Source organism: Callithrix jacchus, chromosome 5, assembly GCF_049354715.1.
Source record: "Callithrix jacchus isolate 240 chromosome 5, calJac240_pri, whole genome shotgun sequence".
Lineage (NCBI taxonomy): Eukaryota > Metazoa > Chordata > Mammalia > Primates > Cebidae > Callithrix > Callithrix jacchus.
Genome location: NC_133506.1, coordinates 124,955,219 through 124,973,593, shown reverse-complemented (window position 1 = coordinate 124,973,593; position 18,375 = coordinate 124,955,219). Strand labels below are relative to the sequence as shown.

The following is an 18,375-nucleotide window of genomic DNA, read 5'->3' as shown; positions in this document are numbered from 1 at the left end:
TTCTAGTTGATCGTATGTCCATGCCTTCCAAGGCATAGATTTGAAAACCATAAAGTAGGCAAGCTCCTTATTTAACTCTATTCGCATTATGAGGCGATGAGTAGCCATTTTATTCCTATGCTAAACCTAATGGTTTAAAAAATGTATCTTAAACCTAATTTCCCTTAATTAATTACTTTTTAATTTTCAGCTTTTACATTTGGACTATGATTTGAATTCTAATGCATTTCCTCATCCATCGGACGGCTCAAATCTCATTGTAGCAACAAATTTCATATTGGCATTTGATACTTGCCTCTATCTGGCATTGGTGATTTACTTTGACAAAATTTTGCCAAGTGAGTAGTGATATGATTAAAATCAAACATTATTTAAATGATTTTATTTCTGAAAACAAATCTCCTAACACGTACTGTTTCTTTTCTTTCTTTCTTTTTAAGAGATCTTAGAAAGCTAGTTTCTAAACAGGTCTGGTAATCGTGGACATTTATAACTGTTTTTGTCTAACTATTTAGCTCAAAGGTTCTGAGCTCCAGCTGGACAACAGACCCATGTGAAGAATTTTAAAGCAATTCTAAGCCCAGCTCAACCTGAAAAGATTTTGATTCAATTAATCAATGCATCTATATTAAAAAAAAATTCCCCAGAATTTCACAATATGAAAGCCAATATATCATACATTTTCATTTGTATCACCTTGCAACATAAAAGAATATGAGTTTTACAAAAGCCGGAATTTGTTTTGTTCACAGATGAAGTTTAAGCACCCATGACAGGGTCAGATGCACCCTAGAGACTCAGTAGATTCTTGTGACTGAAATATTGCTTCACTTTTCTCTCCCTCCTTTTATAACCAAAGGCAGGGCCTGAGTTTCCCTTCTGCATTTCCTATTCCAGACAGCATGCCAAAGGCCCTTTATTCATAAAGCAATGAATACACACTTGTGGAAAGGGAAGAAGGGGAAAGGGTGAGCAGGAAGACAGAAAGCAACATCTTGTGGCATGAATTTCCGGGTTTTGTTGTTGTTGTTGTTTTTGTTGTTTTTAAGATAATCCTTTAAGAATTATTGTCTCTGCCTTTTAAAAAAGCCCAGAACAAAAGATGTCAGAATTCACTATTGTTGGCTAGCACACTTATTATACAATTAGAATTGCTTGAATAAACTGTTTTCATTTGATTTTCTTCAGTAGAGGTAAAAATTACATGACGATATAGAAAAATTATTATTATTTTTGCTTACTAATATTTTAAGCCTTTCTACTCCTTGTTAACATTGCTTATTTAAGAGGCATACTTAATTACATTTTCTCTATTCTGCTTTTGCTTTTATGGCAAAATCTCAATGACCTTTTTTTGTGTTTCTGTCATACTTTATATCCCTGGTGTTCGGGGTGGTTTAGGAGGTTTACTCTTGTGACCCTTGTACTTACTAATTCTTTCTTTTCTCCTTCTACTTATTAAAACATTCTGGTTATATTATTTTTCATTTTTGTTTGTTTTTCCAATGTGTTTATTCTCAGCGGATCCGCAAACAGATGTCACTTGTCACTGTGTTTACAATTGCTTAATAGTATCCTCTTAGGTAATTGTTTTCTCTAATTTAAATTTTATCTTGGTGTGCATTATGTAATATATTCCATCTCTTTTAGTCCCTGTTTCAAACATATTCTAATGATATTACTTTAAATACTCTCTTTGTATAAGTTTTATCAGGTTATATCACATATTGTTACTTTTCATGTCTTCATTTTATTTTTTACTTAACATTCTATCACAAAATGTCTTTCACATCCACACTTCTTTCAATTTCAAAAGCATATTATTATTATAACTGGAAAATGTATTTCATCCAAATAATGAGTTATTCCATTTTCTTCCTAATTATTATCACTCACTAAGCTTGAATTTAAGACCAGAGGTGACTTTGTTTAAAATACTTATAAAGATAATAAATATGAATGATGGAAAGAAAAATTAACTGGATAAAATGACAGAATTATTTCATGGTAAATCTGGTGGCAAAAGGTATCCAGTGATGGTGACATGCTTTTATTTGCTAAATTTTTCTTTTGTCAAAAGGGAGAGATAGGCACTAACAACATACCATATGCCAGGTATACAGAGAGTGTAAGGTATTTATTACATGAATGAAAGTCTGAACATGTGAGAAATACACAGAAGTTTGAAAACCCATAACCTTACAGTGGAGATCAGTTGCAGAATATCAGTGAAGTACGATTCTTCCATTTCATAACATCTCCTAATATGAAGAAAAGCAGAAGTGGTGATAAATACTAATACAACTGGATTCGTTTCCCGCAAGATATTCATGAATAATATGTCTTTAAAGCATATCGCAAATCTACTTAAGAGGAAAATTATGGTATGGGGATGAAATAAAGCAGAAATATATAATAGCTTTAAAAGTATTCACTTTGTGTTAAGTTTTAATAAGTTATTTTATCGTGTTATTTTCCTTTGTTACAAATGCATCATTTACTTTTTTTTAATCCTATTCTATCTTCTCTTGGATTTTCGTTTAAGGTATTCATTGTCAATTCTCTATTTCTTCTTTCTTTGCCTGTGCAATGACACCTGGTCTAGACAGAATTCAGCATGCTTGCATACCTTACATTAGGAGTTTAATCTGCCTTTCTTGAAGTTAAGAAATTCTAAAACATTTTTTAGATTCCTTTTGAAATATTTAAAAATCACAATTTCATTGCTTCCTATGGGATCTGTTACATAGAGACATCTGGTAAATTTTTTTCCTTATGAAGCTATATGTGTCAAAATGTGCATTACCTGGTGTTGACCACATATTCTGTTTTAGTGATAAAGGGGCTGCGTTCCCATGCTACATTACTGTGACTCTCTCCCTAACGTGGTGATTGACCCAATATTTACTTGTCTTTTGATCATGTAGATGAATATGGACGTCGACGTTCACCTTTATTTTTCCTGAAGTCCTCATTTTGGTCACAGACACAAAAGTCTGATCATGTGGCCCTTGAAGATGAAATGGATTCTGATCCTTCATCTAATGACTCTTTTGAACCAGTGCCTCCAGAATTCCATGGGAAAGAAGCCATCAGGTAGTAAGGCTGCTAAGGCAGGAAGCTAAGAGTCAGCACCTGAGACAAGCAAAGTTCCCTTTTGTGCTCTGTAGACAGTTCCCACCTGTCTTCACCTATGCTGCTTCTGTCACCTCCCACCTCAAGTTTAAAGAAAGATCCTTTTGCCAACTCCTTACAGCCTAACATTGTTGACATTTACACTAAATAAAAACCTAAATTTTACCAGCTAATATAATTCAGCAAAACCCTTGCCTAAATTCAGTCTTTTACTTCCTATTTCTTTCCATCCTCAGCCTCCCTTGTTGCTTTACTAGATCTCAGTTAAACAGCTTTGGCAAGGAGTAGTGGCTCATGCCTGTAATCCCAACACTTTGGGAGGCTGAGGTGGGTGGATCACTTCAGCTCAGGAGTTTGAGACCACTCTGGACAACATGGTGAAACCCCAACTCTACTGAAAATACAAAACTTAACCAAGTATGGTGGTGCACACCAGTAATCCCAGCTACTTGGGAGGCTGAGGCACAAGAATCACTTGAATACAGTAGGCAAAGTTTGCAGTGCACCAATATTGTGCCACTGCACTCCAGCCTGGGTGATAGAGCAAGACTGTCCCTCAAAAAATAATCTAATTAAACAGCTTTATATGAATAGAGACTGAATGGTAGATCATAAAATAAGAAATATAAATTTGATTTGACTTATGGATTATATACTTACCTGGTAGAATAAAACCATACAGATTAAGTGCCTAGGATTCCAGACCTTTGTTAGTACACAGCATAAGTTAATTTCATTCCTTTCTATAGATATCATCACCATGTAACCAATATCATCTTACGTACACTGTACATGCAAGATGAAATGTTGTATTTACCTTCCAACACAGTCCTAAAGCCCTGCAAATTTTCAGGTTGTGAAACCTGAAACTGGCCTGGAATATAAGTACGTTGGTTAAGGTAACACAAGTGGTTGTAATGGGTTAAGCTTAGATGAGTAGTAGTGCTGTGAAGCCTTTGCTCTTGCTATTATGATACAGTGACTGCCTTTCTTATGGTAGCTCTCTTTTTTTTTTTAAAGGTGGGGTTTCACCATGATGGCCACGCTGGTCTTGAACTCCTGACCTCAGGTGATCCACCCACCTCGGCCTCCCAAAGTGCTAGGATTACAGGTGTGAGCCACCACGCCCAACCCGTACAGTAGCTCTTAAAGAACCTTTGAAGACCTTGACTCAGGATAGCCAAAGATCTTTCCAACCTGTGCCCATGGTTCACAGGAGCCTTTTGATATCAGATGTCTTAGCCTTGCCATTCAAAGGTGATCCTATTCTCCAACCCCAATCTGTGGAACCTTTGCTTATGGGTCCCAAGCACAGTTAAATTCTTATAACTCCTCAAGTGATGCCAATGTGCAGACAGGGTTGGCAAGAAGTATTCTAGCTGATTCTGTCACACAACTATGAGTGCATGAGAGTGAAGACCTAGATCTTCATGTACCCTGAAAATAAGATTCGTCCAATCCTGTCTACCAAACTGGAAATTACAAACTGAAGAAAATTGTCACTTTGAAGTATCTTTTCCTTTTTTCAGAATCAGAAGTGTTACAAAAGAATACAAAGGAAAGCCTGACAAAATAGAAGCCTTGAAAGGTAAAAAAAAAAAAAAAAAGAGAGAGAGAAAATATTTAGTTATTATATTAATATTGATGTCATGATTTTAATTTAGTTCATTTTGTTTGGTGAGTAATTTGTGGTGGTATTTCAGACTTGAAGAGTTATTTGAATTTCATAATAAATTTTTTCTTCTATTATTTTTGCTTCATAAAAATTAGAAAAAATGAATATGTTTTAGAAATAGATGTATTTAGAATCTATAATGGGTGATATTGAGGTAGACTAAGGATGTTCCGGGGGTTTTTTTCTACAAACTCAAGTTTTTCTTCTGTAATCTAAAAGCTATTGGTAGACACTGTATTTTTATGTGCATGTGAAAATATTTTATGTGCATGTGAAATTTTTATGTGCCACTTACCTCAAAGGAGTTTTAGCCATGTAATGATTTGCTATTAGTCTATTCCTCCATTTAATAAATATTAACATTGACCTACCATGTGCAGGAAATGTCAATGAGCCTATGATATAGACATGTTCCATTCATTTAAACTCAGTAATTTCAAAATTTCAAAAGAAGCATTTTGAGAAATAAGTTTATAAAGGGAAATTTTAATGTTTCATTTTAACTTTAACAAATTTATTTATATTTATATATTTATACCTGGAAAAGACAATCATTCAAGGAAATTAGCAACAATTGATTTGCTCCCTAATAGACTTTATTTGTGGTTTTGTTTTTCTTTCTCTCCACCTCTTTTTCTTTACCTCTTTATCGTATCTTTCTTTCCTTTCCTTTTTTCTTCCTAGATCTGATATTTGACATTTACGAAGGCCAAATCACTGCCATACTTGGTCACAGTGGAGCTGGAAAGTCAACACTACTAAACATTCTCAGTGGCTTGTCTGTTCCCACCAAAGGTACAAACTGGTTTGTTTTAAAAATCAGATTGACAAATAAATCAGCTGTTAATATAAAGTTCTCTCAATTGTTAATCACAAACACACACACCTAGGGAAAAATGGAATCTTATTTAATAGTAATATTAAACAGAAGTAAGTAATATTTAATTGGTATACTGCATATGGAATCTGAATATTTTATAATAATTATTTTCATGGTCATTAGTTACCACTTGGCATTCCAGATTGTATCTGTCAGCTCTCTCTCTCTTTTTTTTAGCAACGAGGTTTTTTTTAATATTTATTTTATGTTTGGGGGTGCATGCGAAGCTTTGTTACACAGATAAATAATGTCATGGGGGTGTGTTGCATATATTATTACATAACCCAGGTATTAAGCCCCAGTACCCAATAGTTATATTTTCTGCTCCTTTCCCTTCTTCAACCCTCCCCCATCAAGTAGACCTCAGTGTCTGTTATTTGATTTTTTTTGTGCTCATAAGTTCTTATCATTTAGCTCCCTCTTACAAGTGAGAAAGTACAATATTTTATTTTCTGTTCCTGCATTAGTTTGTTAAGGATGATAGCCTCCAGTTCCATCTAGGTTCCCACAAAAGACATGATCTCATTCTTTTTTATGGCTGCATAATATTTCATGACATATATATATATCCAATTTTCTTTATCTGGTCTATCATTACTAGGCATTTAAGTTGACTTCATATCTTATTGCTCCTCATGATTCTGTGAGTTGACTGTGAATTTTTTCTATTCTGGACCAAAGTGACAGGGGCTGGATGATTTACCGTGGCCTCACTCATGTATCTGGGGCTTCTGTTTGAACAGCTGCATGTCTCTTCCCACATGGAAATATATCTTTCAGAAGGCTAGCTGGGATTCTTCACCCAATGGTCCCCATGATCCCAGCAGCAAGCGAGGATGAATCACTGTGTGGAAGCTCTTCATCAGACTGCTTTTATCACATTTGCTAAGATCCTGCTTGATAGACAGGCAAACCTAAATGTCGGGGGTAGACAAAGAGACTACACTTTGATGGAAAAAGCTGCAGATCTGAACATTTTTTCAATATACTATGCCACTAAAGTAGAAGTTCTAATGCCTGAATTGTATAAACTGTGAAGATAAAGTTATACCTACAAAATTTAATTAACAGTTATTTTGCTAAAACATATCTTAAGCATTATCTTGATGTTAACTTTTCCTTTGTTACAGGTTCAGTCACCATCTATAACAATAAGCTTTCAGAAATGGCTGACCTAGAAAATCTCTGCAAGCTGACCGGAGTTTGTCCACAATTCAATGTGCAATTTGACTTCCTCACTGTGAAAGAAAACCTCAGACTCTTTGCTAAAATTAAAGGGATTCTGCCACAAGAAGTGGATGAAGAGGTACATAAATATGTTAGAGCTAATGTGTTGCTCAAAATGAGATTATTAAAACCTATTTGCACTGAGTTTTAATTTTTAATTTTAAATTATTTGTGTGCAAATTATTGTACAATTGTTGGACAAGAAAATCTAGTTTAAACAATAGCTAACATTGCATATAATTGAAAATAACTGAACGTGGACCAAAGGAAAAGTTAGTATCAAGATAATGTTCAAGATATATCTTAATAAAATCATGATGATAATTAACTTTAGATGCAATAAATCATTTATTCTTCACAGCAACGCTATGAAACAGGTGCTATTATTATCCCCATTTTATGCATGTGGTTCAAGAGAGCAAGTAACTTTACCAACTTAGTTAATGTGGGTGACATTCAAACCTGGGAAGTTTGGCTCCATTGTTTGTGCTTTTAACCACTTACACTTTACAGCCTTGTATTTATACATTTAAAAAAAGAAATAAATTTTGGTGTATGACATAAATACTGTCTTTTGGTTAGATACAAAGAGTTTTGCTGGAATTTGAAATGAAAAATATTCAGGATGTTCTTGCTCAAAACTTAAGCGGTGGACAGAAAAGAAAGCTAACCTTTGGGATTGCCATTTTAGGAGATCCTCCGGTGAGTCACACTGAATTTGCAGGTGAATTCAAAGTTTAAAAAATGGAACTTTAGGTAATAGTTCAAATATTTTATTTGCAAATGACATGTGTTACAAAATATTCATAATAGAACATTAAATATGGTATCTAAATTCTAACCATAATACCCTCTTAAATATAATCAATATGGATTTTGCATTGTTTTCTGGAAGAACTTCACCTTTGTGGAAAACTGCTTTATATACTTGCCACATTTGTAGATTTTCCTGTTGGATGAACCAACTGCTGGATTGGATCCCTTTTCAAGACACCAAGTATGGAATCTTTTGAAAGAACGCAAAACAGATCACGTGATCCTCTTCAGTACCCAGTTCATGGATGAGGCTGACATCCTGGCAGGTAATCACTGGTTTCTGTTAAGTATCCTGAGGAGGACTTTAATAGATCTAAAAAATATGGATTCGTCTCTGAACAATTGTATTTTGTAATTCTGTCATCTAGCTGTATCTGGCAAACTGAATGGCTGGTAGTGGTTAGAACTGGACCCAAAGCCTCAGAGTATCTTGCAGAATTTTGTATTATTTAGTCACTTGTTTGCTCACATAGAAGCATGATCTACCAGGAAATTCACTTATTGCAAAATAAACGAAGTTTATTTTCTAAGAGATCAACCCTTTACTCAGAATTGAGGGAAATCCACTTGAAATAGTCAAATGATTTTAATGTTTCATCTGCTAAAATATGTAATGTGATAATTTTCTATATTATAACATATATCCACAAAATTTAACCTCCCTAATGGGATGGATTGCAAAACACGGTACATAAATGAGATCAAAATGTGTCTATTTCATTGAATCCTTATCAAGCCCTGCATCTAAAACCATAGAAGCTCCTGAATTAAAGTTTGATTATATAGATAATTACCTGTCTTTTCTTGGAAATGAATGGGCAACTTATTAACAGACTTTCTTCTTTGCTCTTCTTTTTCAGACAGGAAAGTATTTCTCTCCAAAGGGAAGCTAAAGTGTGTGGGCTCTTCTTTGTTTCTAAAGAAGAAATGGGGGATTGGATATCACTTAAGGTAAGGCCACTTAAGAAGGCTGGGAGTAAATGAGAACTGGTCTAAAGTAAGGCATGATGCTTGAAGCAAACATTATAACACATAAGAAAAACTTTTATTATTATACACAGGTGTTTGTACAAACATATACACGTATTTGTGTCTACTTAATATGTATATGTAAGAGATACTGATCTGAAGATTTTAGATATTGAGAATATAACCACAAAAGTTTAGATAAATATGATTAAAAATATAGATTTGCAACACAGTTTTTATTAACAAAGGTGTATATTAAGGGAAGCTTTTCAATTGACACACTTGTATTCTACACCTTCATCATCTTTCATCCAGGTTGTTAATATATTCTTAGGTAGGTTACTTGCTTCCACCCCTCCTAGAGCTTCCTCTTCTTTCTTGTTCTTCTCCTCCTGTCCATCCTTTTCATTTTATTATCTTTATTTTGAATAGCAGCATATTCTGACTGTAATTTATTGAGTGACTCAGATATGATACTTAACATTATTTTACTTAAATCTTCCTTTTTAACTTTTAATTTTTATGGGTACGTAGTAGGTGTATATATTTATGGGGTATATGAGATATTTTGATACAGGCAAACAGTGAAAAATCATAATATCTGGATAAATGGGGTATTCATCACCTCAAACTCTTTTTTTTTTTGAGATGGAGTTTCACTCTTGTTGCCTAGGCTGGAGTGCAGTGGCGCTCCATAACCTCTGCCTCCTGGGTTCAAGCAATTCTCCTGTCTCAGCCTCCCAAGTCGCTGGGATTACAGGCAAGTGCCACCATGCCTGCCTACTTTGTTTTTTTTTTTTTTTTTTTGTATTTTTAACAGAGACAGGGTTTCACTATGTTGGTCAGGCTGGTATTGAACTCCTGACCCTGTGATCCACCTGCCTCGGCCTCCCAAAGTGCTGGGATTACAGGCGTGAGCCACTGTGCCTAGCCATCTCAAGCACTGATTATTTCTTTGTGTTACAGACATTTTAGTTATACTGTCTTAGTTATTTTACTATGTAAAATAATTTGTTGACTATTTAATATAGCCTGTATAGTCATATTAATATATTGTACATGTAATATAATATGTGAAGAATGTCACCCTGTTGTGCTATCAAATACTAGATCTCATTCTACTAATTATATTTTGTTATCATTAACTCTCCTGGCTTCCCCCTCTCCACGCCACTACCCTTCCCAGCCTCTGGTGACCATCTTCTACTCTCTAAATTGTTTTAATTTTTAGCTCTTTGAAATGAGTAAGAACATACGAAGTTTGTCTTTCTGTGCCTGGCTTATTTCACTTAACACAATGATCTCCATTCCTTCCATGTTGTTGTAAATGACAGGATCTCATTCTTTTCATGGTTTAATAGTACTCCATTGTGTGTATGTACCACATTTTCTTTATCCAATCATCTGTTGATGGACACTTAGGTTGCTTGCAAATCTTGGCTATTGTGAATGATGCTTCAATAAACATGAGAGTGCAAATATTTCTTTGACATACTGATTTCCTTTCTTTGGGGTATATACCTAGGAGTGGATTGCTGGATCATATGTAGCTCTATTTTTAGTTTTTTTGAGGAACTTCCAAACTGTTGTCTATAGCGGCTGTACTAATTTATATTCCCACCAACAGTGTACAATGATTCCATTTTATCCACATCCTTGCCAGCATTTGCTATTGCCTATCTTTTGGATAAAAGCCATTGTAACTGGGGTGAGATGATATTTCATTATAGTTTTGATTTTTATTTCTCTAATGAGCACCTTTTCATATGCCTATGTGTCATTTATGTCTTCTTTTGAGAAATATCTATTCAGCTACTTTACCCATTTTGAATTGGATTATTAGATTTTTTTCCTATGTTGTTTGAGCTATTTATATACTCTGATTATTAATCACTTGTCAGATAGTTTGCAAATATTTTCTTCTACTCTATGAGATGTCTCTTTACTTGATTGTTTGGTTTGTTGTGCAGAGCTTTTTAACTTGATGTGATCTAATTTGTCCGTTTTAGCTTTGGTTGCCTCTACTTGTGGGGTAGAGAAATCTTTACCCAGACCAATGTCCTGAGAAGTTTCCCCAGTGTTTTCTTGTAGTAGTTTCTTAGGTTGAGGACTTATAGTTAGGGCTTTAATCCACTTTGATTTGATATTTATAAATGGTGAGAGATAGGAGTCTAGTTTTATTCTTCTGCATATGGATATCTAGTGTTCTTAGCACCATTTATTGAAGAGATTTTCCCCAATGTATGTTCTTGGTCTTTTTGTTAAAAATGAGTTTACTGTGGAGGTATGGATTTATTTCTGCATTATCTGTTCTGTTCCATTGGTCTATGTGTCTGTCATTATGCTAGTACCATGCTGTTTTGGTTATTAAAACTCTGCAGTATAATTTGAAGTCAGATAATGTGATTCCTTTAGTTTAGTTCTTTTTGCTAAGAATGACTGTCTATTCTGGGTCTTGTGGGGTTCCATAAAAATTTTAGTTTATTTGTTTATTTTCTGTGAAAAGTGTCATTGGATTGTATTGAGTAAGTAGACAGTTTTGGGTAGTATGAACATTTTAACAATATTGATTCTTCCAATCTGTGAGCATAGAACATCTTTCCTTTTTTGTGTCCTCTTCAATGTCTTACATCAATATTTTATGGTTTTCACTGTAGAGATTTTTCACTTCTTTGGTCAAGTTTATTGCTAGATATCTTATTTTGTGACTATTGTCAATGGGATTACTTTCTTGATTTCTTTTTCAGCATGTTCATTGTTAGCATATAGAAATGCTATTGGTTTTTGTATATTGATTTTGTATCCTACAACTTTACTGACTTTGTTTATCAATTCTAAAAGTTTTTGGGTGTAGTTTTTTTTTAGGATTTTTCAAATATGAGATCATATCATTTGCTCACAAGGATGATTTGATTTCCTCCTTTCCATTTTGGATGCCCTTTATTTCTGCCTCTTATCTGATTGCCACAGCTATGACTTCCAGTATTATGTTGAATCACAATGGTGAAAGTGGGCATCATGGTTGTGTCCCAGATCTTAGAGAAATGGCTTTCCTTCACTGAGTATGATACTAGCTGTAGGTTTGCCATATATGGCTTTCCTTTTGTTGAGTCGTTTTTCTTCTATATCCAGATTTTTTAGAGTTTTATCATGAAGAGATGTTGAATTTTATCAACTGCTTCTTCAGCATAAATTGAAATGATCGTATCTTTTTTGTCCTTTATTCTGTTGATATGATGTATCACACTGATTTTCACATATTGAACCATCTTTGAATCTCTGAGATAAGTCCACCCATGACCAAGATGAACGATCTTTTTAATGTGTTGCTGAATTCGATTTGCCAATATTTTGATGAGGATTTTTACATCCATATTCCAATGATACTTGCCAGTAGTTTTCTTTTTTTGATGTGTCTTGGTGGTCAGGGCAATACTGGCCTCATAGAATGAGTTTCAAAGTGTTCCTTTCTCTTCTATTTTTCAGAATAATTTTGAGTAGGATTGGTATTAGTTATTCTTTAGGTACTTGGTAGAATTCAGCAGTGAAGCTATTAAGTCCCTTGCTTTTCTTTGTGGGAAGACTTTTTATTATGGCTTTAACCTTGGTAGTTGTTATTGATCTGTTCAGGTTTTGGATTTCTTCATGATTCAATCTTGGTAGATTGGACAAGTCTAGGAATTTGTCCATTTCGTCTAGGTTTTCCAATTTATTGACATATAGTTGCTCATAGTAGCAACTATATGTCATAGAAGAAATTCAATGATTATTTGAATTTCTTCAGTATCAGTTGTTATGTCTCCTATTTTATCTCTGATTTTACTGATTTTTGTCTTTGCTTTTCTTTTTTTTTTAGTTTGGCTAAAAGTTTGTCCATTTTGTTTAACTTTTCAAACTTTTCATCTTCTTTTATTGTTTATTTCATTTAAATTTTATTTATTCCTGCTCTGATGTTTATTATTTCTTTTCTCCTATGACTTTTGAGTTTGGTTTGTTCTTGCTTCTGTAGTTCTTTAAGAAGCATTGGTAGGTTGTTCATTTGAAGTTTTTCTATCTTTTTGATAGAAAACTTATTGCTATAAACTCTCTATTTAGTAACACTTCCACTATATTCCATAGGTTTTGGTATGTTGTGTTTCTATTTTCATTTGTTTCCATACATTTTTCCATTTCCTTCTTAATTTCTTCCTTGACCCGCTGGTCATTCTAACACATACTCTTTAATTTCCATGTGTTCGTATAGTTTCCAAAGTTCCTCTTGTATTGATTTCTAGTTTTATTCTATTGTGGTCAGAAAAGCTATTTGGTATAATTTCAATTTGAAAAAAAATTGTCTTGTTTTTTAAACAAGAATTAAGGCTAACATAATTAAAATTAAGGCTAACATATGGTCTAGCCATGAGAATGATCCATGTGCTGAGGAGAAGACTGTGTATTCCACAGCCATTGGATGAAATGTTCTATAAATATTTATTGGGTCCATTTTTTCTATAGTGCAGATTAAGTCCAACGTTTTTTATTTTCCTGTCTGAGTCATCTGTCCAATGCTGAAAGTAGTATGTTGAAGTCTCCAGCTATTATTGTATTGGGTCTCTCTCTCTCTCTGTCTTCAGCTTTAATAACGTTTGCATTACATGTCTGAGTGCTCCAGTCTTGGGTGCATATATGTTTACAATTGTTATATCCTCTTGCTGAATTGACCCTTTTATCATTATATAGTGACATTCTTTATCTCTTTTTATGGTTTTTGTCTGGAAATCTATTTTGTATAATATAAAGATAGCTATTTCTGCTCTTTCTTGTTTTCTATTTGCATTGAAAGTTCACTGTTACTATCCCATGAATAAACTTTCTATCTTTATCTCTTTCTCTATCTCCTCCTTAGGACCAATGCCTCTTATACTTGCCCTTTGGAGGCTATTTTTTAGATCTTGTAGGCGTTCTTCATTCTTTTTTATTCTTTTGTCTTTGTCTCTTCAGTGTATTTTCAAATAACCTGTCTTCAAGCTCATTGATTCTTCTATTTGATCAATTCTGCTATTGAGAGACTTTGATACATTCTTCAGTATGTCAATTGAATATTTTAGCTCCAGAATTTCTGCTTGATTTTTAAACATCATTTCAATCTCTTTTTAAATTTATCTGATAGGGTTCTGAGTTCCTTCTCTGTGTTATCTTAAATTTCTTTGAACTTCCTTAAAACAGCTATTTTGAATTCTCTGCCTGAAAGCTCACATATCTTTGTCACTCTGGTATTGGTCCCTGGTACCTTATTTAGTCATTTGGTGCTGTCATGTTTTTCTGGATAGTCCTGATGCTTGCAGATGTTCATCAGTTTCTAAGCCTTGAGGAGTTAGGTATTTATTATAATGTTCAATTGTTGGTACCCGTCCTTCTTGGGAAGGCTTTCCAAATATTCAAAGGAAATAGAATGTTGTGGTCTAAGTCTTTGATCACTGCAGATATATCAGCACTAGGGGGCACCCTCAAACCCAGTAACACTGTGATTCTTGCAGACTCTTAGAGGTACCACTTCGGTGGTCTTAGAGAATAATTGGATTACCAAACAAAGACTCTGTGTTCTCTTCCCTTAACATTCTCCAAACAGAGAGAGAGAGAGAGAGAGAGAGAGAGAGAGAATGTGTGTCTGTGTGTCTGTGTATTGAGCTATTGAGCTGTCGGGAGCTGGGAGAGGGGTGACACAAGTATTATCCTAGGTCAGATCTAAAGCCAGTACAGCACTGGGTCTTTCTCAGGGTCTGCAGTGACTATTGCCTGGCTACTACCAATGTTCATTCCAAGCCTAACAGCTCTTCAGATAGCCTGTGGCAAATACAGCTAGGCTTGTGTCCTTCCCTTTATGGTAGCAAGCTTCCCCCAGTCCAGAAATGCCATCTGGGAGCAAGAACCTGGAGTCAGAAGTCTTAGGAGTCTAATTGGTGCTGTATTCTACTGCAGCTGAACTGATACCCAAACCAGAAGACAAAGTCTTCCCACTCTTCCCTCTCCTCAAGGAGAAGAAATCTCTTCCCATAGTCATCACTGCCCCAGGCCTGAAGTGAGCCCTTCAGGGCAATGGGCTCCCCTCTGGCCTGGGGAAAATCCATCCAGAAATGCCATCCAGGAGCCAAGCCCTAGAATCCAGGACCCCAGAAATCCACATGGTGCTCTACTCTACTATAGCTGAACTGGTACCTAAGCTGCAAGACAAAGTCTACTTTACTCTTCCCTCTCTTTCCCTCAAGCAGAAAGTCTCTCTCCAGGGCCATCACAGCTGGGAATGTGCTAGGTCAAACCTGAAGCCAGCAGCAGCACTGGGCCTCACCCAAGGCCTGTGGCAAGTACTGCCTGGCTACTGCTGGTTTTTATTCAAAACCCAAAAGTTGTTTAGTTAGCAGGTGGTGGACCTGCCAGAACTGAGTCTTTTTCTTCAAGGCAGCAGGTTCCCTTCTGGCTTAGGATATATCTAAAAATGTCATCCGTGAGCAAGGGCCTGGAATGGGGACCTCAGAACTCTGCCTGATGTCCTGTTCTGCTGTGGCTGAGCTTGTGTGCAAGTTGCAAGAGAAAATCCTCATTACTCCTCTCTCCTCTCCTCAACAGTAGGAAGAAGTCTCTCCTGGATAACAAGCTGCACTGTATGGTGCTGGGGGAGGGGTGAAACAGGCACTCCCTTGGCTGCCCCAGCTGATGTCTCCCTAGGTCTTGTGCACCCCAAGTTCATTGGCTTTGAGCCCAGCACAGCATCAGTACTTGGCCAGGAATTACAGTTCCTGTGGTCCTAAGTTTATTTAGATCCCCAGAACACTTTAGACCATGGTAGTGGGATGGATGATTCCCCTCTGGCTAAGGCTGCTCTAAATGCTCCCTCTGTGAGCACTGGCTGAATTCTGTCCTATGTTGCTTTTCACTGTGACAGGCAACATTCAGCTCCAATGCAAAGTCCCACAATCACGGCGCTCTTCCTCCCCCAAGCGTACAACGTTCTCTTTCTGTGCCATGCAGCTGTTGCAGGGGATGGGAAGTTGTGTCAGCAATTCAAGACTGTCTTTCCTAACCTCTCCAGTGCTTATTTTCCTTATATAATGTTAAAACCACTATAATTGCTCACCTGATTTTTTGTTCTTATGAAGGTGCTTCCTTGTGTAGACAGTTGTTCAATTTGGTGTTCCTGCAGAGGGGGAGATTTCTGGAGGGTTCTATCTGGCCATCTTGCTCTGCCTCCCCTTCTAAATCTTTTATTGTTTAAAATAGAAGTGTTGTTACTTTTAACTTTACATATGAAATTACACACTCTCTAGGTTAATAAGTGCTGGAGCCAGAAATTGAACCTGAATATTTTTAACTTCTAAATCTAGTAGTCAAATTCATATTTTAAACTACTTTTGTTACACGATTGATTGGTTGTGTAAATTTATACCATCTATTCTTAAGAAAGAAAACAGGGCCGAGCGCAGTGGTTCACGCCTGTAATCCCAGCACTTTGAGAGGCCGAAGTGGGCGGATCACGAGGTCAAGAGATCACAACCATCTTGACCAACATGGTGAAACCCTGTCTCTACTAAAAATACAAAAATTAGCTGGGCATGGTGGCACGCACCTGTAGTCCCAGCTACTTGGGAGGCTGAGATAGGAGAATTGCTTGAACCCAGGAGGCAGAGTTTGCAGTGATCCAAGATTGTGCCACTGCACTCCAGCCTGGCATCTGGCGACAGAGCGAGACTGTCTCAAAAAAAAGAAAGAAGGAAAACAAACATATGATAACAACAAAACAGAGAAAATAGGATGACAGTTTCCTTGAACTCATCTGTACTTGTTCAAGTCCTAGAGAGTTATTTGAAAAATATCTCATGTAGAGTTTATTAATCTTCCAGTTCTGTGTAATGCCCCCAAATTTTTTATTTCTTATAGCACTTTGTTTGAATCTCTTCTTGGAAATTAAAATATCTAAAACCTAGTGTTTTCACCTACAAAGTGAGACTAGTAACTCCTACTTGCTAGTAATGGTTAGAGAAAAATAAGTAAGATGCTGCCTGGCACATTGCATGGAAACATAACATGTTCTCAAAATAAAAAGTGCTAGTCAGTATCCCTGCCCAATTTGCATATCCCTTCATGGACTCCTACTTGTGCAGTTGCCTTAGTTTCTTCTAATCTAAGGGTCAACAAACTGTAGCTCATGAGCCACATCCAGCCTACTTCCTCTTTCTGTAAACACAGTTTGGTGGGAGCCCAATCATGCCCATTCTTTTACACACTGCAGTGGCTGCCTCCACATTACAACAGCAGAGTAGAAGAGTTTCGACAGAGTTCTATTGGCCCATAAAGCCTAGAAAATTTGCTATCTAGTACATAGTTTACAGAAAAAGTTTTATAACCTCCCCTTTCAAGCTGTAAGCTCCTCAAGGAATGACTTTGTGCATGATTCATTCATTCTCCTGTAGCACTCAACACAAGTTCTTACAAGTGGCCAAGGAATATTTCTTAAGTTGCTTTTATTTCAGGAGTAAGCATCATGGAAAACAACTATGACATTTTTTGCTTCATTCCTTCAGTGGATTTCACTACTTCCAAAAATAGCTTATATTCTTGTAAGTTCATACATGCCTTATGTGTCAGTGGAATAATTTTGACTTATGCATTTGGTCAAATAAAATTGCTACCATTTTTAAGGGCTTGCTAAGTGAAAACATCACTATTATGCAGAATAACCCTAGATGCTAGGAATCATTATTCCAGTTTTCTAACGAAGTAGCTATTTGGATAAGTTAAATGACACATTCCAAATGGCAAAACTATGTTTCAAAGCCAAGTCACTACTGATATTTTAACTACTGTATACTTTATAGCCTTAATTAATAGATATTTTATGTATCTGTTTCTCTATAATGGAGAAATCGCTGTGGTATTTTTCAATGTATAGACTGATTTTCTCAATAATACTTTGTTCCTATTCACAGTTCTGGGCTTAGCATGACAAGAAAAGCAAACCCATATTCATCCATTAGTAGTTTCTATCTATAATCTAGCTTCCTTCATAGTACTTACTACTATTGATAATTATGTTACTCATCTGGTTGTCTACATGTTTTCTTCCTGTCTCCCTTACTGGGCAATCAACTCCATAAGAGCAGAACAATGTTGTCTAGTCACCATTGTATCCTCCGCACTTAGTATGATGTTTGTCACATAGTAAGAGCTTAGTAAACTTGCATTGGATGACTAAATTGAATAAATGAAACTGTTTGGCATCTGTACTTACCACAAGTCTCTTGCTCTTTTGAATCAATACAACAATTCTATTTAGTCAACTTAAAACTGAACATAATCTGCTGCAATGTTATCCATTTTGCATAGTCCTGACCTTTGCTGTATTGCAACCCTGTTGTTTCCACTGTGTGACTACTCCCTTTTCAGGGGCTTGAATCAACATGACTTCTCTGGGCACCACCCCAGTAACCTCACCAGTAACTCTGATTAGCTCATTCTTTTCTTTTGTCCATCACTTTTATATGATTTGGTTGGGTTTTTGTCTTATTTCTTGGGTTTTTGTCCTCATGTTTTATATTTGTCTGATCCATTTCTGGCATTAGATTTTAATTGATTTTCTTTGTCCTACGGAGACTAGTCATTTTTTTTCTTGCTATTGGAGGCGATTTCAAATAACATATGT

General features: G+C 35.8%; 1 protein-coding gene across 3 annotated transcripts in view; it reads left to right on the top strand.

Moving 5' to 3' along the window:
* Positions 1-18,375, top strand: part of ABCA8 (ATP binding cassette subfamily A member 8) — a 96,920-nt gene that overhangs the window by 31,137 nt on the left and 47,408 nt on the right. For 2 of the 3 annotated variants that reach the window (XM_035301639.3, XM_035301638.3), the window contains exons 9-16: positions 191-338; positions 2,928-3,096; positions 4,665-4,723; positions 5,495-5,605; positions 6,821-6,996; positions 7,500-7,619; positions 7,861-7,999; positions 8,594-8,684. In XM_035301639.3, coding sequence (XP_035157530.1) covers positions 191-338; positions 2,928-3,096; positions 4,665-4,723; positions 5,495-5,605; positions 6,821-6,996; positions 7,500-7,619; positions 7,861-7,999; positions 8,594-8,684 — 1,013 coding nt within the window. The remainder of the gene's footprint in view (positions 1-190; positions 339-2,927; positions 3,097-4,664; positions 4,724-5,494; positions 5,606-6,820; positions 6,997-7,499; positions 7,620-7,860; positions 8,000-8,593; positions 8,685-18,375) is intronic. The other variant, XM_078374507.1, reaches the window with a different exon arrangement.